At 55.8% G+C, this 25,798-nt stretch overlaps 1 protein-coding gene and 1 long non-coding RNA gene across 2 annotated transcripts in view; one reads left to right on the top strand and one right to left on the bottom strand.

Moving 5' to 3' along the window:
• TAF4 (TATA-box binding protein associated factor 4) overlaps positions 1–12,395 on the bottom strand; it is a 65,576-nt gene extending 53,181 nt beyond the window's left edge. Inside the window, exon 1 of the mRNA XM_043553541.1 lies at positions 11,030–12,395. Coding sequence (XP_043409476.1) covers positions 11,030–12,344 — 1,315 coding nt within the window. The 5' untranslated portion in view covers positions 12,345–12,395. The remainder of the gene's footprint in view (positions 1–11,029) is intronic.
• A 206-nt stretch (positions 12,396–12,601) lies between these two features.
• On the top strand, positions 12,602–14,375 carry LOC122467198. Its single transcript, XR_006292858.1, has 2 exons — positions 12,602–13,370; positions 13,989–14,375. It is a non-coding gene; the product is annotated as an uncharacterized LOC122467198 (long non-coding RNA).
• Positions 14,376–25,798: the final 11,423 nt, after the last annotated feature.

The raw sequence follows: 25,798 nt of genomic DNA, 5'->3' as shown, positions 1-25,798 counted from the left end.
CCTTCTCACAAACAACACAAGAGGGGATGAAGGAGTCCTGCTTGTCTCCACGTGACAAAATACCACACAGCACAGGACGGAAGCATCACTTACGGCCAAGGTCCCAAAGGACGCCTCACAGCACGGTACCCTTTCCACACGCTTGAAGCTGAAAAACCCCACACACTCAACGATGCTCAGGGAGGCCACGGGCAGTTAGGAAAAGAGAAGCAAAGGCGTGGAGGCCGTGGGGTCAGGACGACGGCGGCCACAGGCTGGGGGCGGCGGGGGTTGGACGGTCCCGTGGGATGCTGGCAGGCTCCCAGCTGTTCTGTGGGGTGGAGTTTGCAGGTGCTCGTCACATACAGCAGGTCACGCGGGGACTGGAGACTGTGACTAACTCAACTCTGCGCGTCTAAGATCCAAAACATCCTGTCCCGCACTAGTCTTCTGTCTCAGTTAATGGCTTTTCAAAGTCGTGGCCCGTCCACCAAGCGGACAAGACCACAAACGCCTCCAGAAGACTCCCTGACTCACGCCACAGGCATCCCCGCCACACGAGCGCCACGCTGATGCCGAGCTTCAAAAATGAACGCGGCACAAGCCACGCTCTCCGACCTCAGGTGCTCCCGCTTCGCCGGCAGGTACAGCCTCGCCTGGACCGACTCACGGCCACCCGCCCACTGCCAGGCCCCGCGGAGACGGGCCTCGGTGGGACACGCCAGTCCCGAGGAAGCGCCCCGCTCTACCACGGGGGCCATGAGGCCGGCGCCCAGAAGCACTGCGGCAGCCTGGGCCTGAACGACACGCAGAAGCACCCAGAAAATAATGCTGTGAGGTGCAGCCGCGACCTGGCGCGCTGCCCACTGTGGAAGCGAGCGGGGGGGGGGGGGGGGGGGGGGGCGCGCCACAGCAGGCGGGGAGGTTGTGAACGCCCCACGGCCAGACCACCGTCAGGAGTCTGGCTTTGTTCTAGAAGTAACGAGGGACCCGTGGAGGTCCTTGTGTGCAGCAGTCCAAGCAGAGGGGACGTAGTGAGGAATGACGAGGCGCGACTAACAGGTAGTGCGACGGGGTGGGGACAGTGAGGCACCCAAGTGACCGACACTACACCCTCCCGTGCCTGCAGCCCCACCTGGCGCCTGCCCACGACCCCACACTGGGCATCTACTGATGAGGACATCCAGGAGCTGCCTGGAAAGTTCTAAACTACACACAACTGCAAGAGGAAACGCTCTAGGGGTCCACCCCCCAGAACAAACAGTCACTAAAAATTCTCATAGTGGCCTCGGGTCTCTTTAAGAGAAATAAAACGTTACAGAGAAAAGTGGAGGTCCCGTGCGCAGGCCCGTACCCCCACCGCCCCAGAAGCAGCCACCTGCAGGGAACGAGGGGACACCCTCCGGCCACCTCCCACACTTGGACACCCACATGCCCGCGACACGCAGACCTGAAGAGCGTGCGCCCCCTTCCGCCACCCCCAACCTGCCTTCCGTGCACAGCGCACCTCTGCCGTCCAACATGCCAGCACTGAGCACGGAGCGTGCTTCTGCCCCCGCCGCACACCGTCACACGCAGCTGCTCGTGCCCGGGCCTCCGAGGGACTGAGGCTGACGGTCTCAAGAAGGCCAGGCCAGCAAACTCCCCGAGCTGACGGCACAACAGTGTCCTCGAGGGTGGCGTGTCCCCAGCAGGTCGGCAGCCCTACCCACGCCGGGAGACGGCCAGCTGTCCCGGCGGTCACCAAGCCAAGTACGGTCAGAGACCCCTACGGAGGTGTGTCTGGACCGTGGAGCCCCCAGAGTCGGAGAGGGGCTGGCTCCACCATCAGTTCCAGGATCGGGACCCCAGAGAGCGGTGTCCAAACCACTCAGCATGAAACGCCAGCCGGGGCTGGCCCACCGGGCACCCGGCCCAGAGCGGTCGGGACCCTGGCCCAGACTCGCAGGACTCCCAGTGAGCGCCGCGCCGGGCTCCCACGGCCCACTTGGAGGCTGTCTTTACTATGTCACCTAGAGCTTGGGAGACGCTCTGAACAAAGTTTCTCAACTGTTAAATACGTACCAAAGTGGCAGCAACCCTGACTTGTTATCTAATCAGTCCAGAGCAGCAGAGAAGATGCTGGAGTGTCCAAAATGGACTATAACAGACAGAAAGCTTATTTTCAGCAATTACCGCAGGAAAAGGAGTGGCTAATGAGATTCCATTTCAGAAACGATGCTGCATTTATCCCCACCTCCTCCCCTTGCAAACCCATCTTCTGTGGCCCACCAACAGCCCCATCAGAAAGTAATTCCTGAGGACGGGGACTGCCCTACTCTAGCACAAGTCTGATCTGAAGTTGGTGCCCAACGTCTGCTCATCGACCGACTAATCAGACTCACGAAGCGTGGCTCTGCCCTTCGAGGCCACGAGCAGGGCTGATGGGTGGCCGCCCGGGCACAGCTCCGCAGTCAGGAGAAAGGGCCTTGCACCTGGAGACCAGGGGACCTCCCGACCACTCACCCCTTCGCGCCGTCGGGATGGCCCCAACCTTAATGCCCGCAGCCACTCGGAGAGGAGGCCGGGGGGCCGTCTGGTAGCACGAGGCACAAGCCCCCGCCGACCCCAGGAGTCCGGCGGCGGCTGGACACACCCCTGCCTTCCTACAGCCGGGTCTCTGGAACAGACAGCACCAGCGTGTCGGCCCCTGGGGTCAGCCAGCCTCTTGCCGTGTGCTCGGGACTCGCCGGGCTGTGGATCTTCTCGCGAGAAGGCCCGGCCCTGTGTCAGCTGCCTCAAGTAGGCACGAAGACAAGAGATGCGGCAGGAAGGAGTGATCGCCCCAGGCCTCCCACCTGGCTGGCCTCTCTCTGGGCCCAGCCCCTCGGGTAAGGGGCTGAGGAGGCTCTGAAAAGCCACTCACCTCCTTGTGTCTCAGCATCTTCACTGGGACCACCCGGCTCTAGAATCCTCAGACTCACGAGTCTGTCCATCGGCACACGGCAGGAAGCCCGGGGCGGGCACACAAGTGCAAAACCACGTGGGCTGCTCGACCGCAGCACCTCGTCACCTCATCGGAAGTGCTAATGTCCCTCCCCAGCCATTTCCACACATAAAAAGGCAAAGAAGCCGGGAGGAATTTGCTGCCTTAATGACAAACACTCCTACTTCATAAAAAGCTCCTAAAACAACAACTGCCCCGTGTCCACTTCCCCGAAGGGCAGGTGAAAGGCAGGTGGCGCTCAGGGTCGCCCCTCCTTCCTAGGCCTCCTCCGCCCCCCCTACCTGCAGCAGGGGGGCCCCGCCTGCTCTCCCGGCCGCCCCCCCCCCCCCCCCCCCCCCCTGCTCCAAGACAGTCCCCCAGGAGGCGGCCTCACCCTCACGGCCAAAACTTCCATCAAATGCCACGGGACTCCCAAATTCTGACCCCTCGCGGCCTCTGCCCCCAGCCCACACCTTACGCTCAACTACCCCTGATGCCTCCTCGGAAACGGCACCACACGCTTCACGTTCCAGACAGGCCCGCGGCCCTCCGCCCCCGCCCCCCTTCACTGCAGTCCTCGGTCTCAGCCACCCCGTGATGCCTCCTCGCAGCGCCGTGGATCGGCTCCCCGGCCGGCGTACGTCCTGGAGCAAAGGACCTCGGTCTCCATCCACATCCACGGGAAAAGGCTCACCTTCACTCGGTCAAAGAAATACACCCTAGAACCAGACACGACCTTCTAAACGGAACCTGTAGAATGGCAGCGATCCCTAACAAGTCGCCGTTTTGGCCGCGGCTCCCAAAACCACGGCTTTAAAAGCGCAAATGGTCGAGTCCTCGAGAAGGCAACTTGTATCAAAGACCCACGAAGGCTCGATCCATCAGACGCCCGCAGAGCTGTGCACGAAGACATCCACCCGAGGGTCACTCGCAGCCGACCAGGGGACGGGATGTGAGCCACAGCAGCCCCTCCCAGGGGCCTGTGGGGAAGCTCCGGAGGAGGGGACTTCAAAGGCCACCAGGGCGGGGGCACCCCCCACACAGGCTAAGGCAGGAGGCGCGGCAGGACCTCGGTGACCGAAGGTCTCCCCCCGCACGTGCTTCAAGCAGGCGGATACAGGTGGTGACCAGCCGGGCAAGGCGAGATTATGAGGAACTTTATTTTCTCCCTCACGGTTTTCTTTTCTGCCCACACTTCCCATAATGAATAAAACTTTGTAGCAGGAGGAAAAACGTGGGAAAGGAGCCCCTTTCAAAGGACCAGTAGTGTTACGACGCTGTGGTTCTGCTACAACACCCACCGGCAGCACCCGCCTCTCCCCTTCCCCGACGTGGGGGCGCCGGGGGCGCCCCGACAAGATCAAACCACGCCAGGCCTGGCCCGTGACCTGCTGTGTTCCCTAACCCACGGCGTCGGGCTACGCAAATCCCTACACGGATTATATTAAAAAGCACTCGACAAAGCTCCTCTGTGAAAGGCGTGACGGCCCCTTGGAGAGCTCCCCTGACGCACTTGCCCCCCACACCGTGGCACAAAGATTGAGGTGGAAACGCTGCCTTCCGTCCCCTTCCAGCTGCGGTGGCAACACAAGACGGTCCACACAGTATGGCCACCCCACGCCCCAGCACCTCCCCCCTCCCCAAAGCGCCGGGCCTCATCGCTGACCCCACAAGGCCCCTCTCTGCCCTCTGCAGAGTGTCCAGGCCAACGCCGGCCACTCTGAGTCCAGAGGGCGCGGCACTGAGGACGAGGCCCTTGCCGTTCTGGCTCCTAGTGTCCTGCTCTGTCCACTCCGTGTCCACTCTGACCGCTGACTGCCCAAAACAAGTCACTGCACAGCAACAGAATCTTCTCACTGCTTGCTCCTCAGCTAACATCTGCTGTCCAATGCGACGTGGTCATAAAGACCTGTTTTAGGATTTCCCCAACCTTAAGAGCTGGAAAACATTTCAAAACATGCCCTCGGGATACAAGTTCCCCGATGTCAGCGAGGAGGTCCCATACCACCTGGTCACACCCTCCTCAGGAGCTCAGTGGTCAAAGAACCACACACACCCATCACCCCCTTCCCAGGCCACATGCAAGAGGCAGAGAGGTCCCATTAGACTCCAACTTCGGGATAAAAGACCCAGCTGAGGGGCGCCTGGGTGGCTCAGTCGGTTAAGCGTCCGACTTCGACTCAGGTCATAATCTCGCGGTCTGTGGGTTCGAGCCCCGCGTCGGGCTCTGTGCTGGTGGCTCAGAGCCTGGAGCCTGTTTCAGAGTCTGTGTCTCCCTCTTTCTCTGACCCTCCCCTGCTCATGCTCTCTCTCTGTCTCAAAAATAAATAAATGTTAAAAAAAAAAAAAAAAACTAAAAAAAAAGACGACCCAGCTGAGAAGGCCTGCAGAGGGGCTCTGAGCCTCCAGCCCAATCTACACTCACTCACACGCCCACACTGGGAGGGCCTCCGTCCACTCACATGCAGGGGGATGTGGCCAGGCAAGTGGCCACAGAGGAAAGCTGGACAAGAAGGGGGCAGGCGGCTGGGTGGCTCAGTCGGTTAAGCATCGGACTTTGACTCAAGTCATGATCTCACAGTTCATGAGTTTGAACCCCGCTTCGGGTGAGCTCAAGACCTGCTTCAGGTGAGCCCCGCTTCTCTCTTTCTCTCTTTCTTTCTTTCTCTCTCTCTCTCTCTCTCTCTCTCTCCCCCTCGCTCATCTGCACTCTCTCTCTTAAAAAAAAAAAAAGGAGGGGGTATCCATGCACTTTTCAAATGTGGGGGCGGGTGCCTAAATTGTGGACAATGTTTATACCTCTTTGTGTTTTGAAGATTTCGTTCCCTTAGTGCAGACACCCGAGGATGTGTAAGAATCAAAAATTGTACTTGAAAGGGTTCCCGGTTCTAGCATAGAAACATAAAGTTCTCAATTTCCAAACGAGGCTACAGCACTTGATCTACTACACAGGGTGTTAAGAGGCACTGGTCAGCAATCTACTGCCCTGAAGTCCGCGTGTTTCTAACCTACAGTGCCCCACGCCGTGGCAATCTCACCCCCAGCTGGAAACAACTGTCCCTCACACGCTGGTGCACGGCACCCAGGACAGAGGCTCCAGTGGCGAGAAAGGACCTCTCTCCTTCAGTCTTCTTACTATCAAAGACCTGATCACATAAAAGACTGCCAGCCTCCAGTCGAAGACAAGTTTCAGAGACGAGAGCCCTAAACAGTAACTATTTCCCAGGACGATCAAGAAAACCTGAGACTCCTGCTTATCATCAACATGAGGAAAAGTAAAAGTGCTTTTGAGAACTTTGCAAACTCCCCAAACCTAAGGCAAGTTGCTCCAGAGTCCTTTTAAATCTCTGCTTCAAGATTTTTAAAACCAGTTGTTAATTCTGTCTTGATCAACTCACACACGACCAGCTATTTCTCGAAAAGCTTTCTTCAAATGTATCATTTCAGACAAGGAAAGCTTACATTTACACACCGAAGCCGAAGCCGGGGTTAGGAGCACACCAGGAACTACCTTTATTTTGATTTCAAGGAAACAGCCACGTGCACGCCCCGCTGCTCTGCCCCACCAACCTGCTTCGTTTCTAGGGCAGGGTCTGAACTGGGTCAGTCCCGTTCTGATCAAACACCGCTGCCCGAGGGGACTCAGTGCCCACTCGTCAGCAACTCCTACAGCACAAGCGAGGGCACTCACTCGCCATGGCCCGGAGGTGACAGAACTCCTGGGAGTCGGGCCCTTTGGCCCCTTGGTTCATCGGCCACCCAGGTAGCAAGATCCCGCTTGCTAACCACTTCCTCGTGGGGCGCTAAGAAATACGGATCTACCCTGGACCGGCAAACGCAAAGGACTCGGGAAGTCTCGACTTTTCAAACTCCAGTAATTGTGCCATATGCGCACAGCACGCGTTGCCCTCCGGCACGGTAGGCAGCAGGAGAGAACAGATGCCCCAGGAGGGTCTGAGGGACCCCTTTCCTGGTTATTGCCAAAAGGTGAGAACCGCCAGCTCCAAAAGACCCCCACGTACGCCTGAAACGCCACCCCACCCCCAGGCGCCAAGACGGCTTTGTCCTCCCTTAAGGTAGTGGTGACAGTCAGGGGCGAGGTGCGGACAGAGGATGGCCTCCCCTCCAAGCCCACGGTGTGGAAGCTCAGAGAAGCTACCTCTGTCCCGCCAAGCAGAGCTGTCCAGTGCCGGCCGCGTGTGGTTCTCCGGGAGTTCTTTTCCCTTTCTCTTTATGAACATCACCATTACACAAGTACATCAAAAGCAAAACCCCAAGGCCTTTGGGCTAAAGCAAACCCCATGCCAAAGCCCACTCTGAGCAGGCAGCCGCGCCCACTGCCCCCACGGCAGCAGGACACGTCTGCCGGGTCTGTGACCGGCCTGTGACGGCCCGGCAACTTTCCCACTCACACAACCAGAGTCAGCCACCGCACCAGGTTCCCCGGTGACTGAAAGCGCGTCCAAGGCTGCTATGGTTTTGATGAGAATAAAGCTGTCTTTAGACCTGGCACCATCTACAGCAACAAAATGCTTAAGACCCGCAAAAACCGTAACGTCACTGGGACGGCGCAAAAATAACAGACGTTACACGACGGAGGCGTGTCCCATTCGTCCCGACGGGATTCCACAATGCTTTGCAAAATGGTCAGCGGCACTTTCTAGCTGGGGCAACTGGGACTCCAAGCAGAGAAGGCAAGAGTGCACTCAAGTAACAAAATCTAAACGTGCAAACGCACCCCTCGGGCCACAGCACCTGCGGGCAAGACCGGCCACCAGAATGTCCAGTTCCTTTAACGTCAGTGCTGGGCTCTCCACACCCTACCGCCCGGCTCAGGGTCAGCCCTCCGGGAAATAACCCGGCCCAACAGCCCAGTCGGCTACCGCTGGGTTCTTCCCTTCCCTACCAGCAAATAACTGCGTTCATCATGGTGGGAGCCATGTTTTTACGAGCAAGGATATTAACAGCGATAATATTCACTTCCAATAAGGAGCATGCAAATGTTACCAGACCAAGGCAACTACGCTGATGGAGAGGAAACGGTGCTCCGTCCCGGAATGAGAACCTACGCGCTGGCCAAACCTTCAGGTGACAGGAGAGCATTCTCTGCAAAAGCGGGACAAACAGACGTCCGCTGCAAAAAACACTAACCTGCCACGCCAAGAGATAACCTTTGGAAATGAGCATCTTTAACGTAGCATCTACCTGAAAAGATCTTTTAAAACCATTTACGCACATGCTAATTTGGGTGTCATATCACTTTTTTTTCTCTCAATGATGATCACAATATTATCGGGATGTTACGACTAACAAGCTGTATGAAACGAGAGCTTTTCGCAGTTCTTGGAGAAGTGCCTTTGCGGCAAAAATCTCTTATCCGTTCTTGCTATCCCCATAGCGGACAAAACCGACACTCTGGTACCTTCAAACGAGCAAATCGATTACAACAACGTAAGCGTTTCTTTACAAAATTGTCCTAACAAAGAAGATCAAAATGGAACTCGCTAAAGCCAAAATCCACATGGGTTCCAGCGCACGATGATGAGAAGGCCTGGGGCCCCGGTGAGACCCCCGTACCTCCTCTCCCCATCTGGAGCTCGACCTGCAGGAAGGAGAGGAGCTGAGGGGCCAGCCTCGTTCATACGCGCTCACTTGACACCTGTGTGCAGCCCGGAAAGGCCTCCCGCCCCTGATCCCTTCCCGAGTGTCTGCGTCTCTGAGTTGTAGCAAGAACGAGCTATTAGCCGAGCACGGTTATTTGTATAAGTCACTTCTACCTCCGCTGTATACGTCTTTGGGATGAGAGATTTCAGTGAAGAGGGAACGTCAAGGAAGAGAGTTTAGTATTTCCTGATCGATTATACAACTAGAACATTCATAACCTGTCATTTTGGTTTACAAAATTGCACTATTTAAAAGCGAGAACTTTGTTTCGGGGTGATACTTTTTTTGCTCCCGCTGTTATAAAAAGGAGGCGATGTACCTATTCAGAGTTCCCAATCGGTGGGGGCCGGGGTGTGGGGAGCGTCAAAGAAAACACGGACACACATCTTTTATACTCTAGAAGACATGTGTCACCCCAATGTCAACACGGGCTGCTCTCTGCTCTCAAATCCCGGGGACTTAACGCAAACGCTCATGACAACTCGTACAGCTTTTTTCAAGGACTGGTCTACTGGCACACGAAGACCTCTGTGACAGCAACGTTAAAACCAAAGATGAAAGTGAGTCCAGAGTCACTCGTGGCAGAGACGCCCTTTCCCAACCATGGCTTCCTCCCCCGGCACAAAAATAAGGAAGGGGTTTCGCCTGCGCCAAGGCGCAGACCAAGGAGACCCAGCCATCCCCAGACCACCGCACCTGCAGGCGTCACACGGGCCCTGCCGGTCAGGCCAAGCGCCTGCCTCGCCAACTACTGACCAGCTCACACCAGTTCCCAACAACACGAGTGCGGCACGGGAATGGTCTCTGGCAGGAGTAAAGCAGGTGCTGAGCTGTGCAGGACCCCCCGAAAGGGAGTTTTATACATAGGGAAAGGATATTCCCACGTTTTACATAATGCACCACAACCCCGAATTGCCTTTTTCAAAGGTTACTAAAAGATCAGCCCTATTCTCCACCGAAAAGTCAAAACACACACAACGAGCAAAACAGAACCTTCAAATAAGCGCCCACTACAAACTCAAAAAACAAACCAGACGCGTCCTAAGGGGCATCTCGACACCTCTCCAGCAACTTCTTCTGCGTCACCTTGTCCCCTCCGAGCACGGCAAGCCCCACTCCCACCCCGGAGACGTGGGTCTGGGCTGCCCACTTCCCCTGCCCCTGCCGGCCTAGGAACACCCTCACGGGCTCTGACAAGAAAACCCTCCCTTGTTAAGACGCTGAAATTCTGTCAAGGTGACCAACGGCTCTTTCCCAGAAAGCACGCGGGGACACGGGAGGTGCTGTTTCCGCTCCCGCCACCGCGTTGGCCGCTACAGCAGCACATGTTACTACACAGCCAGGGAGGAGCTCTCCAGAAGCTCCCGGTCCTCGCGGGCGAGGCGGAGGGGATGCAAGAGGAGACAGGGCTTCTCAGTGCTCGAGTTTCTCTCTGCTCAAGAATCCCAAAACACAGCAGCATGAGCTGGGACGCTGTGGGGTACCTTTCACTGTCAGACCTGAAGAACCCCAACTGACTGCCAGGGATGACCCAAGAGACCGGGGAAACGCACAGGCTGTGGCCGCGACTGCTCCCCCTCACTACGCACCACCGTGTGCACCTCTGAGAGACCCGCTGATCTCACCGGATGGCACTAACCAGAGCGACTGAGCATCCTTTAACCCGCAGCACGGCACTGCTGGACGCTGTGGCCGAAGCAGTGCACGACACAGTGGGAGGCAGGGACGTGGACCAGGAAGGGTGCGTGTGCCCAAGGATCCCTCCAGGGCTCACCTGGGATCTCTGCCATCCTGCCGCTAGCAGGGAAGCGGAAGCTTTCCATGCACGCTTGCCCGGCCACAAGGAAGGGGCGTCCCTACTCTGCCTGACCTCACCAGCTGGGGGGAGTGCCCAGCCCTCCATCACAGCCCAGAGTAACAGAGGAGCAGACGAGTTCCGTTCACAGGCCCTAACACAACCGATCCCCAAAACCAGAAGGGGAAAGCACCAGACCCAAGAAAGCCATGGACCCAGGCTGCACAACCCAGTAAGCCGTTCCAGCGGAGGCCGGCAGCCAGAGCGCTGCACGGCGGGGGGAGGGGAGGAGCGGGACAGGGGCACAGGGAGCCGGGAGAGCAGAAGGGCCGCTGCTGCACGGTGGGAGCCCAGAAACTTTGCAATGCAAACAGCGAGCTGAGGCCAAGCGCTGCCCCAGGAAAGGGGACCCCTGTTGCCACAGCACCCGGGGGCCGTGCCCACAGACACACACACAAACACACACACACACGCATGGCAGAGAGCTCTCCCGCACCCAGCAGGGGAGCACCCCGGCTCCTCCGCTGCAGGCCCGCGCAAGACCCGTGACCTCAGCGCCCTGCCAGCCCCACAACTTCCTGGACTCCCCGCGGGGGCAGCCAGGCCCGCCCGGCGCGGCCACTCACCTGGGGGCAGCTGGAAGTTCTGGATGTTGGTCGGGTTCTGAGGCGGCTGCGGCAGGCGAGGGGCGAGGACCGTGGGCGTCAGCGTGGCCCGGATCCCGCCGGTGGTGGCCGAGGGCGTCCTGGGCAGGCTCTGGGGCCCCGCGCTGGCCGAGCCTTTGGGCAGCCCGGTGGGGGTGCCGGGGGCCGGCGGCGGCGGCAGTCCGGCGGCGGCGGGCAGCGCCCCTTGCATAGTTGGCCCGAGGATCATGCCGGCCCCCGCGCCGGCCGGGCAGCTGGCCGCCAGGGCCTGCGGCGGCGCGGGCGCCGGCTGCACCGCCGTCTTGGGCGAGTCGGCCTTGGCCACCTGCGCGGGCGCGGCGGCGGCGGCGGCGGCGGCGGGCCCGGGCTGACTGTTGGCGGCGGGCGGCGGGGCGGGCGCGGGCGCAGGGGTCGGGGCGGGCGCGGGGGCCGGGGCCGGGGCAGGGGCCGGGGCGGGCGCGGGGGCCGGGGCGGGCGCGAGGGCGGGCGCGGGCGCGGCGCTGCCCCCGTTCTGCGCCGCCGCCGGGGCTCCGGCCGGGGGGCCGGGCGGCCGGGCCAGGCTGGCGGCGGCCGGCGGCGGCGGCGGCGGCGGGGCGGCGGCGGCGGCGGGGGGCGCGGCGGGCGCGGGGGGCGCGGGCGGCGAGGGGGCGCGGGGCGCGGGCGCGGCGGGGGCGCCGAGGAAGGGCGGCGTCTGGATGACAGTGGCGGCGGCAGCGGCGGGCTTGGGCGGCGGCGCGGGCGCGGGCCCGTTGTGGAGCAGGCTGACAGCAGGTGCGGCGGCGGCGCGGAGCGAGGTCCCCAGCGCGGCGCTCCCATTCAAAGTTTGCGCGGCGCCGGGGCCGCCGGGCGGGCCGTTGCGGGCGGCGGGCTGGGCGGCGGGCGCGGCCGCGGCCCCCGGCGCGCAGGCCCCGGGCCCGGCCCCGGCGCCGGCGCCGGCCTCGAGCGCGCTCAGCTTCGCGGCGGGCCCTGCGGGGACAAGCGGGATGGCGCGGTGAGGACGCGGGCCCGGCCGGCGCCCGCCCGCGCTCAGGCCGCGCCGCGCTCTACCTGCGGGGGGCGGCTCCGGCGCCGCTGCGGGCGCGCCCTCGGCCGGCACGGCCGCTCCGGCTCCGACATGGTTCCCGAGCGCGCCGGCGGCCGCGGCCCGCGCCTCGGGCGCGCGGGGCGCGAGGTGGTGGTGGTGGGCCGCGCTGGCCGCCAGCTGCGACTCGAGCGAGCCCACCAGGTCGCTCACCACTTTCTCGTCCACCTCGCTGTTGAAGAAGACCTCGTCCAGCAGATCCGAGCCCGCCGCCATCTTTCCTCCTCGGCCCGCCGCCGCCGCCGCTCGCCGGCGCTGGGCGGGGAGGAGGCTCCGCGCGGGCGGGCGGGCGGGCGGGCGGGCAGGCGCGGGCGGGGGGCGGTGCGCGCCTGCGGGGCGGGGGCGGCGGCCGGGCGGGCGGGGGGCGGCCGGCGTAGGGGGGGGGTGTAGAGGGCGGTGACGGCGCGGTGCGCAGACGCGGCGGCGCGCCCGCCCCCGCCCGCCGCCCGGCGCGTTGCCATTGGTCACGGCGCCCCCCGCCCGGCCGCTCGGCGCCTCGTCATTGGCCGCGGCGCGCGCTTAAAAGGCGCGGCCAATGGCTGCTAGCGGCAGAGGCCGGGGCGCGGGCGGGCGGCCTGGGCTCGGTGGGCGAGCGGGCGGCATCGGGTCGGCGGGCTGTGGGGGTGCGGGCGGCCGGGAGGGCCAGGGACTGGGGCAGACGGACGGCTAGGCGCGGCAGGCGGGGTCCGCACCCCGGGCCTGCTGGGGGGGCAACGGCGGTGACTCGCTCTTTGTCTGCACTCGTTCCAAAATGGCTGCGGCCGGAGCTGACGGGAGCGCCGGGCGGTCGAGGGAGGGAGGGAGGATGGGAGGGAGGCCGTGCTCCCGAGGCCCGTCCGCCGCTGCCTTCGCGGGGCCGGAGCCGGGACAGGCGGGCGGCGGCGGCGCCACGGCTGCGGGCGGGCCGGGCCTGGCCGAGGACTGGCCTCGCGGCGTCGGTTGCGCGACTGCCGGGCGAGGCGGTGCGTCCTGGGCCCCGCGCGTCCCCGACCCCGTCCCCGTCCCCCCGCCGCGGCCCGAGCTTCCCCGGAGGGAGTGGCGCCCGGCCTGGGGCGGCACGGCTCCCGCACACGGGTATCCATAAATCACTGGGGGAGCCGACAGCGCTTGTGGCGACCGGCAGTCCCGAGTCGGAGCGGTCCTGTGTGGACGGCCTCTTCCTGTTTGCTCTGTTCCCTTTGACAAAGTGCGTGACCTAAACACTGTGCACGAGCATCTCCGCTGTAGAACTGACTAGCTCAGGTACAGTGCTCTTCGTGCCGGGTTTTGCTTGTTTGCTTTTTACCAACAGACGGTGTTCGGGGACGCTTGGCGAGGACAACCGCGGTCTCCGGGCAGCGTGACCCAGCCCCGCGCGCCTGGGGGCGGGGGACCCGTGCACCTGCACCTCCGCGCGCAGGAGGAACGGGACGCGCCGGGTGTGGGGGCGGGGGGCTGGGACCCGCGGCTCCCGTGCCCATCTCCTCCAGCCCCTGGAGCCCGGCCCGGGCTGGGGTCTGGCTTTCAAATAGCGGAAATGTGGAATTCTGTATAAAATCGTAATCTCTAAACGCTTACAAATAATTAGAAAAGCTTAAAGTAGGCCAAGCAACAGCATTGGCAGGCTGATTTCAGGCCCCGTGTGATGACATCTGTACCGGGAAACAGATGTGAGCCATCGTCCACACCCTCAACGCTTTACGATTGGGGTGGGGGTAGAAAGTGAAGCCCACTGTTCTGTTCCGCTGCACCCTGGAGGGCCGGTGTGACTGCGGGGGAGGGGGGATCCCCACTCTCAGGTCGCCCCTGCTACATTACTGTCGTCTTCCCTGAAGGAAGGTTGGTGGTGCCATCTCAGGGCACCCCTGCTTCTCCACACAGCGGTGGCTTCCTGCGTTCTCTGACGGGACCCCCCTCCCCCAGCCTCGGGTCAGCCTGCACTCTTGGACGCAGGCCAGCATGGCTGCTCTCCTCTGCATCTGGCCTGCTCCCTGCAGGGGCGCTGATCTCACCCGCAGACTGCTCCAGGGCACTGTCCTACAGGAAGTGTGGGCGGTTAAGTCTGCACCCCACCTCACCCCCTGTGGTCCCATTTCCCTGCCAGGGGAGTCCCCGTCCCCTGCCCCCACCCCAGGGAAGATGGGAGCCACAGTGCTCCCTGGAGCACTGCCCACCTTGAGAGTGAACAGGGGCAGTGAGGAAGCCATGGGGCCACCTTGTGCGCCTTTTCAGTGTCTCTTCAATAAAATAGAGAAAGCATCAGACACACTCAAACACGAGAGTAAATCATTTCCGCGTTGCTCTGGCCGTGTGAAAGGTACGCGGTGTTGGTTGTGTTCCCTTTGCTTCTGTTGTCTACCCTCAATACTACATAAGAAAACATTTTTTAAAGACCCAGGCCTAGGCTACCAGAGTCCCATTCACCTGGGGGACCTCCCCACCCCAGCGGATGGTGCTCCTCAGCCCCGTGAATCTGGCAGGGTGTGCCGGTCATCAAGAATGGATCCCTGGGGCGCCTGGGTGGCGCAGTCGGTTAAGCGTCCGACTTCAGCCAGGTCACGATCTCGCGGTCCGTGAGTTCGAGCCCCGCGTCAGGCTCTGGGCTGATGGCTCAGAGCCTGGAGCCTGTTTCCGATTCTGTGTCTCCCTCTCTCTCTGCCCCTCCCCCGTTCATGCTCTGTCTCTCTCTGTCCCAAAAATAAATAAACGTTGAAAAAAAAAAAAAAAAAGAATGGATCCCTGACCCGGGGTCAAGTGCAGGAACACCTAACTGATCCATAGATGTAGACACATCCGCTTCTTAGGGCTGTCAGCATCATCATAAACAGGGACTTACAGAAACGACAGAAATTCATTCTCACAGTTCCAGAAGCCAGGGGTCCAACATTAAAGTGCGCAGGGTCCTTCCCACCTCCTGCCTCTGGTGGCCCCTGGGCTTGCACCAATCTGTGCCTCTGTGGTCACACGGCTTCTCTGCATCTCTGTGTCTTCTCATCTTTTTTTTTTTTTATGTTTATTTGTTTTTGATTGGGGGCGGGGGGTCAGAGGGTCTTAAGCAGGCTCTGTTCTGACGGCAGAGAGCCAGAAGTGGGGCTCAAACTCACGAACCGTGAGATTATGACCTGAGCCAAAGTTGGACACTCACCCAACTGAGCCATTCAGGCACCTGTGTATTCTTTCATCTTTTTTATTTTTTAATTTTTTAACGTTTTTATTTGTTTTTGAGAGAGACAGCATGAGCAGGAGAGGGGCAGAGAGAGAGGGAGACAGAATCCGAAGCAGACTCCCGGCTCTAAGATGTCAGCACAGCCCAACGTGGGGCTTGAACTCACAAACCGTGAGCTTGTGACCTGAGTCAAAGTTGGACGCCCAACTGACTGAGCCACCCAGGTGCCCCTCCTTTCATCTTTAGAGGATACTACTAACTGAATTTAGGGCCCACCATAAATTCAGAATGGTTTCATCTCAACACTGTTAAGCAATTACATATGCAAAGACCCCATTTCCAGATTGTCATGTGCTGAGGTTCTGGGTGGATGTGAATTTGGGGGAACACTTCAACCCAATATAACAGATGACTAGTTTGTTCACTTATGGAAAGAAGACCGAAATTTCAGATCAATCAGAAGGCCGTCATCAGCCCGATCGGCCCCTTTGCCCCAGAACAGTAGCCTGAGAGTTGGTGCATCTGGAGTGGAATCCACTAGCCAAGGCCACCCCTCCCTGTTCTGCCTCGGAAAGAAAGTGTGGTGCTGAAGTCTGCTCCGTGGCCACAGGTAAGCGACACCGACACACTGAGCTCTCCCTCCATGCCAGGCCAAGCCTGTGTGGCAGATGAGGGGACTGACGCTCAGGAAGGATGTCATTAGTAGCCCAAGGTCTCTCCTGGTGGAGACAGAAACCTGGGACTCGGACCCCAGAGCTGACAGACACTGGCAATGCTCCTTTTAGACTGGCAAGGTGGACCGAGCCCTCGGTACACTGATTAGATGTCTGCTCCGAAGTTAGAGTCAGGCCTGCCTCCTCTCGGAGCTTGACCTGGATCTGCTGGATGCAGGCTGTCTACAAACTCTCGAATGACTCATTTACGACGGTGTCTTGGCTGACTCCCACAAATAGCTAACTACAGCTGTCACGGATGGATTTTACTAGTTTAGCTCAGGGAGGGGCTTATTTCGAAGTTTAGGTGGGAACTCCGATAGGTCAGCCTTCCTGGGCCGTCTCCCTCGCCACGTCAGAGTACAAGCAAGAAACAGCCTTCCTATCAAGTCCAAGGAGTCTGCTGGTGTCTTGAGTCCCCGTTCCCTGGAAAGGTGAGGCTGCCGAACTCCATTTTCTGAGTATGAGGCCCCTCAGAGGGTTTTTTCAGGTAGAACTGCCTATTGCTTTGGTTAATTCCTAGACACAGCTTGCCCCTCATTCAGCTTAAATGCTCAATTCGTAAAGCCCCAGCCTCCATTCCTGAAAAGTTACCTTTTGAAAACTTCATTGCAGGTGCTCTGGGAGATGGACCAAACCATAGGTTTTGTCGCTGGAACCTGTGTCATTAGCATTAACTGTTTGCACAAGATACATAAAGCTAAGGTTTTAGGCACTGACCATTAAATGCCAGTGAGAATGTAAAAATTTAAACTTTGAAAGTTAGACCATTTACAAAAGCATCAACCAACCAAACACCTCAATGTAAAACTAACAAAACAAAGCAAAAGACCGACAGACAGAGGGGCACCTGGGTGACTCAGTCAGTTCAGCGTCCAACTCTTGATTTCAGCTCAGGTCTTGATCTCACGGTTATGAGATCTCACAGTTGTAAGATCAAGCCCCATGTCAGGCTCCGAGCTGGGTTTGGAGCCTGTTTTAAGATTCTTTCTCTCTCTTCGCCTCCCCCTGGACCCTCCTCCGCTCATGCACGCACACGTGCTCTCTCTCGCTCTCTTTCACTCTCTCTCACTCTCTCTCAAAACAAAACAAAAAACGAGAGGAAATTGTAAAACACGATTGAGAGAAATTACAGAAAAAATAAGTATGTAGAGGGATATACAAAGTTCAAGAATTAGGAGCCTGTCCTTTCTTCCCAACGTGATCTACAGATTCAATACAAAACAGGTTCTAAGATCCCAGCAGGGGTTTTTTTTCACAGAAATTGAAAGCTGGGCTTCCATTTCCAGTGTGGTAGAATAGTAACCTCCTATTGAACTCACCTTCCCACAGACAGCACTCTGAGCTCGGGACAAAATACAAAACACCTTTTCCTGGAGTCGCCAGAGTGAGCAAAGGCAGGCAGATGCTGGGGAGGGGGGCTGCCTGTCTCAACACTCCTGGCCTAAGGCCAGGCTGCAGCCCATGCCACACCGACCAGATAAAGCACCAACATACTCCTGAAATCGCTGTTGCACTATACGCTAACTAATTTGGATGTAAATTTTAAAAAATTAAAAATTAAAAAAAAAAAAAGCACCAACAAAACACCTATAGTCCTTCTGCCTAAGGGGCTAGGAGACGGAGCCGGGCCAATGACACCCTCTGGGAGATGCAGGGACATCCCAGAAGGGAAGGAGTAAGAGAAACAGCGGCCTGAGTTCTGTTTATAAATAGGGCCTAAATCCCCAGGTGACGCTGGACCACACGCATGGGGCCGACTCCAGGCAGGTAGGCTGAGAACAAAAGAACCAAGATGAGGTCTAACATGAGATCAGAGCTGCTGCCCACGGGTCGTTGTTCGTAGCCCGAGCACTGCCGAGTCTTAGCGTCACAACAACACGAACACAAAATAAAACCAACTCTGGGGATGTGTACATATGACTCCAAAGTCAACAGAAAATAACAATGTGTCTAGGATACAATCCAAATTTACTTGATATACAAAGAAAAGGAGAATGTCAGAGCCATTCTCAAACCAAAAAGGGTAAGTAATGGAGATTGATCCCTGACGTGACCCGTATTGCGGAATTAGCAAACAAGGATTTTAAAGTAACTGTTATGACTGTAATCACTGATATAAAGAAAAATATGCTTTTCATGGGGGAAAATATTTTTTAAAAACCACAAGTGAGAACTAGAAACTATATGTATATTTTTATTTATTTATTTTTATTTGTTTTAATGTTTATTTGTGAGAGAGAGACCGAGTGCGAGTGGGGGAGGGTTGGGGGGGGTGACACAGAATCTGAAGCAGGCTCCAGGCTCCGAGCGGTCAGCACAGAGCCCGACGCGGGGCTTGAACCCACAGACTGCAAGATCATGACCTGAGCCAAAGTTGGACGCCTAACCAACTGAGCCTCCCTGGTGCCCTTAGAAACTCTTTTTAGAAAATGGAAATTGTAGAACTGAAAATTAAAATATCATAAATATAAAGTTAACTAAATGGGCCTAACAGAAGAGTGAATGACAGAGGAATAATCAGTGAGCTTGAAGATCTATCCATAGACTTTATTCAATCTGAAAGAGTGGGGAATAAATAAAAGAGACCAAGGATCTGTGAGACCATTTCAAAAGGTCTACATACGTGTAATTGAAATTACAAAACGAAAGGAGAGAAAGAATGGGGCAGGAAAAAGTATTTGAAAAAAATAATTTCTAGAATCTTCTATATGTGGTAAAAGACATGAATCTACATACTTGAAGTTCCATGATCCCCAACCAAGATAAACACAGAGAAAACCATGCATAGGCCCAGCATAGTCAAATTGCTGGAAGGCACATGTAAAGAGAAAACTCTTACAAGTAGCCACGCGGTCACAGCCATCCAGGGAACGACACGTGGAGTCTAATGACTTCTCATCAGAAACTATGGATGCCAGAAGAGAGTGGAACTACATGTACAAAGAGCTGAAAGAAAGCCTGTCAACACATTTGCAGGACGTCAAACCAGCTTTCAAGAATGAGAGTACGTAAATATATTTTAACATAAAAGAATATTAAAAGAAATCCTCACCAGCAGACCTGTATTACCGGACATGCTAAACAGGAAATTCTTCGGGCTGAAGGAAAATGATACCAGCTAGAAACTCGATCATCAGGAAAGAATGAAAAGGATACATAACTGAATACACACACAAGAAGCAACAATCGTAACATTGCATTGTAGGGATCTTACTGTATGTAGCTGCGAGGCACACAACGACCTCAGACAATGGGCCTGTGACATTGGAAGGCTCTACATCTGGGGTACACTCTGCTATATTGGCTCTCAGACACTGTGCACTGAAATCGCCAAGGCCATTACTAAAATAACAAACAAACCACAAAGGAGTACACCTCGAAATCCAACAAATAACTAAAGCAGAAAGGTAAAAAAAATATTCAGATCACCCAAAGGAAAGCGGAAGAGGACATTTTAGAAGAAACAAACAAAACAAATAGATTAGAGACCTAAAGCCCACCAAATCAATCATATTAAGTGTAAGGCATTAAGCACCTCGATGAAAAGGATATAAAAGCAAGACTCTACCATATGCTATTTTCACAGGAGGCATAAATTTAAAAATCTATCATGCCAACAGTAAGCCTGCCAACGCTGGAGGAGCCGTGTTAACATCACATAAAATGGGCTTTCACAGAATACTGTCAGAGATAAACAGAGAGGCTGCCTCATGAAAAATGGTGACTTTATCAAAAAGACAAAAATCGTAAATCGGTATGTACCTCATAACAGCTTCAAAATACATAAAGAAAAAATTGACAAAATTAAGAAGAGAACAGATAATTCAGCAATCGTTGCAGATTTTAACATGGGTCTCGCAGCACTGCATAGAACAAATGAACTAAAAAACTCATGAAGGACACAACTGATCTGAACACTATATAAACTATCTTGAGCTAGTATTTTTCAAACACACCTAACACATTCTTTTCTCATGTATACAGTATGTTTAGCAAGATAAACCAAATGCTGAGCTATAAGACAAGTCTCAATAAATATAAAAGGACTCAAATCATACAGAATATGTTCTCTGATTATACTGGAATTAAATTAAAACCAATAACAACAAGATAGCTATAAAAACCCCAAATATTTGGAAATATCCAACTAATCCCAGGGTGAAAAAAAAATCACAAGGGAAATTTGAAAATATTTTGAGGGGCGCCTGGGTGGCGCAGTCGGTTAAGCGTCTGACTTCAGCCAGGTCACGATCTCACGGTCCGTGAGCTCGAGCCCCGCGTCAGGCTCTGGGCGGATGGCTCGGAGCCTGGAGCCTGTTTCCGATTCTGTGTCTCCCTCTCTCTCTGCCCCTCCCCCGTTCATGCTCTGTCTCTCTCTGTCCCAAAAATAAAAAAATTAAAAAAAAAAAAACGTTGAAAAAATAATTAGAAGAGAATATATATTTAAAAAAGAAAAGAAAGAAAATATTTTGAACTGAATGCTACTGAAAATACCACCTACCAAAGTGTGTGGGTTGCAAACAAAAGCAAAGCACAGAGGGGGTTTTCATTTATAATATCCTTGTATTAGAAATTGACACGTTAGGGACACCTGGGTGACTCAGTTGGTTAAGCTCCCAGTTCGGCTCAGGTCACGATCTCACAGCTCGTGAGTCCGAGTCCTGTGTCGGGCTCTGTGCTGACAGCTCAGAGCCTGGAGCCTGCTTCAGATTCTGTCTCCCTCTCTCTCTGCCTTTCCTCCACTCAGACACTGTCTCTCTCTCTCTCTCACTCTCTCTCTCTCTCTCTCTCTCTCTCAAATATGGGTAGCTCAGTTGGCTGAGTGGCTGACTTTGCATGAGTTCGAGCCCCTCATCAGGCTCAGATCCTCTGTGTCCTCTCTGCCCCTCCCCTGCTCTCTCTCTCTCTCTCAAAAAATAAACATAAAAAAAAGAAACGGACACATTAGTTCTAAAATTCATGCAGAAATGCAAAAGGTCAAACATAGCTAAGATAATTGCAAAAAGAGAAAAGCTGAAAAAAAAGGGGGGGCACCTGGGTGGCTCAGCTGGTTAAGCATCCGACTTCAGTTCAGGTCATGATCTCACAGTCTGTGAGTTTGAGCCTGCGTCGGGCTCTGTGCGGACAGCTCAGAGCCCGGCGCCTGCTTCAGATTCTGTGTCTCCCTCTCTCTCTGCCCCTTCCCTGCTCGTGCTCTGTCTCTCTCTGTCTCAAAAATAAATAAAAACATTAAAAAATCATTATAAAAAAAAGAGCAAAGCTGGAGGGTTACCCCACCACATATTCAGCCACTGTAACTGGAGTATTTAAGACAGTGGGGTATTGGTACAATGGCCGAACAGGCCAACTGAATGGAATAGACCGTCCAGGAAAACCCTCGCACGTAGTCAGCCTACTCACAACAAAATGGACAACCACCTGCAGTGAGGAAACGATGGTTTTTGGTTTCCAATAATTAGCACTTCGTCAGTTGGCTACCCACAAGCAAGAAAAATGAATTTTCTTTTTAAATTTTGATCCAAAAATTTTGATCCAGACCTCACACCATACAGAAAAATCAAGTCCAGCTGAACTGGAAGAGCTACATGTAAAAGGTGAAATAAAACTTCTGGAATGAAACATGTTTAGGGGCGCCTGAGGGGCTCAGTCGGGTAAGTGTCCAACTTTGGCTCAGGTCACGATCTCAGGGTTCCTGAGTTCGAGCCCCCAGTTGTGCTCTGTGCTGACAGCTGGGAGCCTGTCCCTCTCTCTCTGCCCCTCCCCTGCTCATGTGTGCGCACGCTCTCTCTCTCTCTCAATAAATGTTGTTTTTAATTCTAAAAAGAAGGAAACATATTTATGATCTTGGAGTACGGTTTTGGTTTTTTTTAGTAAGTGCAAAAAGCACTAAACCTATAAAGGAAAAAAATGATAAATTGGACCACATTAAGAATTTCTCACGAAAAGGCGCCACCAGAAGAACGGGAAGCAGCCCACCGGATGGGAGAAGATCTGAACAACACGGGAAAATGGACAGAAGACATCACCTCTGACAGAGAGGATAACTGGGGCGTGAGAGGTGCTCGGCCTCACCGGTCACCAGGGAAATGCAAGTTAGGCCCGCTACAGACCTCCCCCACCCCGAGAGACCAAACTCGGAAGGGCTGACGCTACCTAGTTGGCCAGGAGAAGGAGCACCTGCCGATGTGAAGATCCTGGCCAACTTCCACAGAGCTTTGAGCAGCCTCAGCCCCCCCAGCAGGCCTCCCGCACACGTGCCCCACAGCAGGGCCCCGTGTGCACCAGCGGAAGGTGCTGCAGGGGCCCAAGCAGCACTGTTCACGGTCACCCCAAGCTGGAAACAACCCAAATTTCCATCAACAGGAAAATGGGTAAATAAACGGCAGTCTATTCACACAATGGCATCAAACGGGTGTGTTCGGTTTGAGAGAATGTGTTGATGCGTGTAGTTTTTTTGTAAATGTCACACTTGAGTGAAAGTCAATGAGGGAACGTGTCAGACTCATTTGTGCATGCTCAGCTTTCTAAGCTGGAAAGCCTAAAACAAACCCCTCGTCCCGTAAGACAAGGACGTCAGGGCTCGGAGATGGTGAGTGACTTGCGTAAGGCCACCAGGAAATAGGAGAACACGGACCCAAACCCAAGTGTCCTGCGTCCCCAGCCAGGGCTGTCCCCACCAGCAATCTGCTGCCATCAAAATGCCTTCTTTCCTCCTCTCTGGTCGTGGTTAAACAATAACAATGACAACAACATAAAATTTGCTATCTTCACCATTTTTAACTGTACCGTTCAGTGCCGTTAAGAATTATTTGCACTGTTGGGGCGCCTGGGTGGCTCAGTCGGTTAAGCACCCAGCTTGGGCTCGGGTCACAATCTCACTGCTGGTGAGTTCGAGCCCCGTGTCGGGCTCCGTGCTGCCAGCTCAGAGCCTGGAGCCTGCTTCGTATCCCCTGTCTCCCTCTCTCTCTGCCCCTCCCCTGCTCACCCTCCCTCCCTCCCTTCCTCTCTCTCTATCTCTCTCCCAAAAATAAATAAACATTAAAATTAAAAAATGAGTTATTTGCATTGTTGTGCAACAGATCTCCAGAACTTTTTCAACTTTTCAAACTGAAACTCTACACCCATTAAACAGCTTCCCGTTTCCCCTCCCCCTGGCCCCCAGCAACCACCAGTCTGCGTTCTGTCTTCATGATCTTGACTCTGCGTCGCTCATGTGAGTAGAATCATACAGGGTTTGTCTTTTTTGTGACGGGCTGACTTCACTGAGCATAATGTCCTCAAATTCATTCATGTTGTAGCAGGTGTCAGAACATCCTTCCTTTTTAAGGCTGAATCATACTCCAGTGTAGGATGGACTACATTTTATTTATCCATTCATCTGTCAATGGGTACCTGTGTTACTCCCCTCTCTTGGCCGTTGTAAATAATGCTGCTGTGAACGTGGGTGTGCAGATGTCTCTTTGAGACCCCGATCTCGGTTCTTTAGGGGATATACCCAGAGGGGTTCTCGTCAACATTCTTAAGTTATCTTATGCTTGTAGGTTTTACCGCTTCCACTGAACTTGAGGTCCTAGAAGTCAGGGATGAACTACCCAGTTAGGCGTTGGTGAATGTTTGATAACTGTCTTCCTAAGTGGGTGGGGGAGCCTTGATTTATAACATTTGCCAGTTTCCTTGGTGTACGGACCAAGAAGGCACTGGAAGTCCCCAGTGTAGCTGGACCCCCTGTTGCTACCCAAGCCCCATCCCACACAGCCAGGCAACACTACCCCCACCCCTGGAGAGCATAAACCAAAGACACCCAGACTCAACGGCAGGAGCCAAGCAAGGCGGCAGTGGAAGGGGACTGAGCGATGGTCTCTCCATTGAAGGACACCATTAAGGAAGGTTTCTAGGGCTCGGAGGTGCTGGTTAAACTCTACTTCTTGGGTTGGGAGGTGGGCACGTGGGCTCCTGCTTCCTTATTATGAAAGGCACACCATGATGTATACATTCTTGTATATACATGAGACATTAAGCACCTAAGAAGTCAAATAAAAACACACACAGACTCAGGTGCCGTGTGTGCCCGCACAGGTAGGCACGCAGGTGCACCCAGCCTCTCTCGGAGTTGTACCCACAGGTTTCAGAGGGACCCAGTTACCCGCATTCTGATGAGTCGCCCATCCCCTGAGGTTACGACTCTGTGCTCTAACACAAGAGATGCCCACACTCCCGATCTTTTCCGTCAGGATTCCTGAAGCGGGGGAATGGTTGGGATGAGTCACTTGCCCTTCTCTCGGGAAGCCAAGGAGAGTAGCATGTGTCCAAAGTGTGAGGTTGGAAGTCATGGACAAGCCAGTGGACCTCTTCTTTAGGGGAGGAAGGCTTGTCTTCTCACACGTTAAAACCTTTCCCCAAATCCATGCCAATAGGCGTTTTGATATTCCCAGTCTACCAGAGGGGGTTGTTCAACTCGGAAACAGTTTGCAAAATTAAGGTCCTGCCCTGAGAACCCATATGCTGTTTCTGGAGCTCATGCAGAAACTTGGTCGGTGGAACTAGGCAGAGTTCACGCTCTTCCACTCCCAATGTTTTATTTTTGTGAGGGGTTGATTTGTATTGTGATACAACGCACACCACATGAGATCCACCACCGTAACCACGTCGAAGTATACGACTTAGTGGCAGTGAGTACATTGGCACTGTTGTGCAGCTGTCCCCTCTCAGTCCGGAACATTCCATCATTCCAAAGGAGACTTGGAAACAGTCAGTCCTTACCCCACTGTCTCCCCAGTCTCTGGCAACCACGAGGCCGCTTTCTGTCCCTGTGGATTTTCCTGCAAATGGGATCATACGACGTGTGTCCTCCCGGGCCCGGCCTCTCTCACTCTGCACTGTGTTTTTAAGGCTCGTCCACGCGGCAGTGTCCATGCCTCGCTCCTTATTGAGACCGAGTGACACTCCGCCGGTGGAGAGACCGCGTTTTGTGGACCCGTCCGTTGGTTGGCGGATGTTGGGTTGTTCGATCTCTGGAACGGTGCTGCTGTGCGCACTCGTGGGCGGACACAGGTTGTCGCCTGTCTTGGGCACCCCCTCAGAGAGGAGCGCCAGGGTCGCGGGGCGACGCTGGGTCAGGCTCACGGAGCCCCAGACTTCTCTTTTGTGTTGGGAACCCTTCCCCGGGCAGGTGAGGCCTGCGTGCACGGGCAAGCTCTCAGACGGTTCTCCACTGGCTGGATACCCGCCGCCTGTGTACCCGCCCTTCAGGTGGCAGGGCCACAGTGAAGAAAGCTGCCGCGAACATTCCCTGCCAGACAGCGGGGACAGAAACGCACGTTTCTCCCGGGAATGCAGCTAGCTGCGAACTTTGGCACACAGGCGCGCAGCCCGTGCCCTGGGGGCCTGCGGCAGGGGCCACCAGGGGCCTCCCAAGCAGATGTGGGGGGAGGAGAGACATGGCTCCAGGGACAGACTTCCACAGGGCAGGGACTCCACACGCAGGCATCTCCTTCCACGATGTGGGGAGGGAAGCGTGTTCCTCGATTCCTTGGCCGACGCCTCCCGGACGCCACCGTGCGCCAGTCCTGTGCTGGGCTCCGGGGACACATGCCGGCACGGGAGGGTGACAGGAAATCAGAAAGGCCGTGAGTCAGGGAGTCAGAGCCAGAGTAGCACAAGGACAGTCAGCAGGGTGATACAGAAGTGTTGCTTTGGAAGGGAGCCAGGAGGGCTTCCAGGAGGCAGTGTCGTGGGAGCAGGCCTACTCAGGCATGGCAAGGTGAGGGCCCAGCAAGGGGTTCTCCTGCAAAGGCAGGGCAGCTGGGCAC

The sequence above is a fragment of the Prionailurus bengalensis genome, chromosome A3, assembly GCF_016509475.1.
Source record: "Prionailurus bengalensis isolate Pbe53 chromosome A3, Fcat_Pben_1.1_paternal_pri, whole genome shotgun sequence".
Lineage (NCBI taxonomy): Eukaryota > Metazoa > Chordata > Mammalia > Carnivora > Felidae > Prionailurus > Prionailurus bengalensis.
Note: the sequence above shows the minus strand (reverse complement) of the source record. Positions and strands in the feature narration are given on the sequence as shown.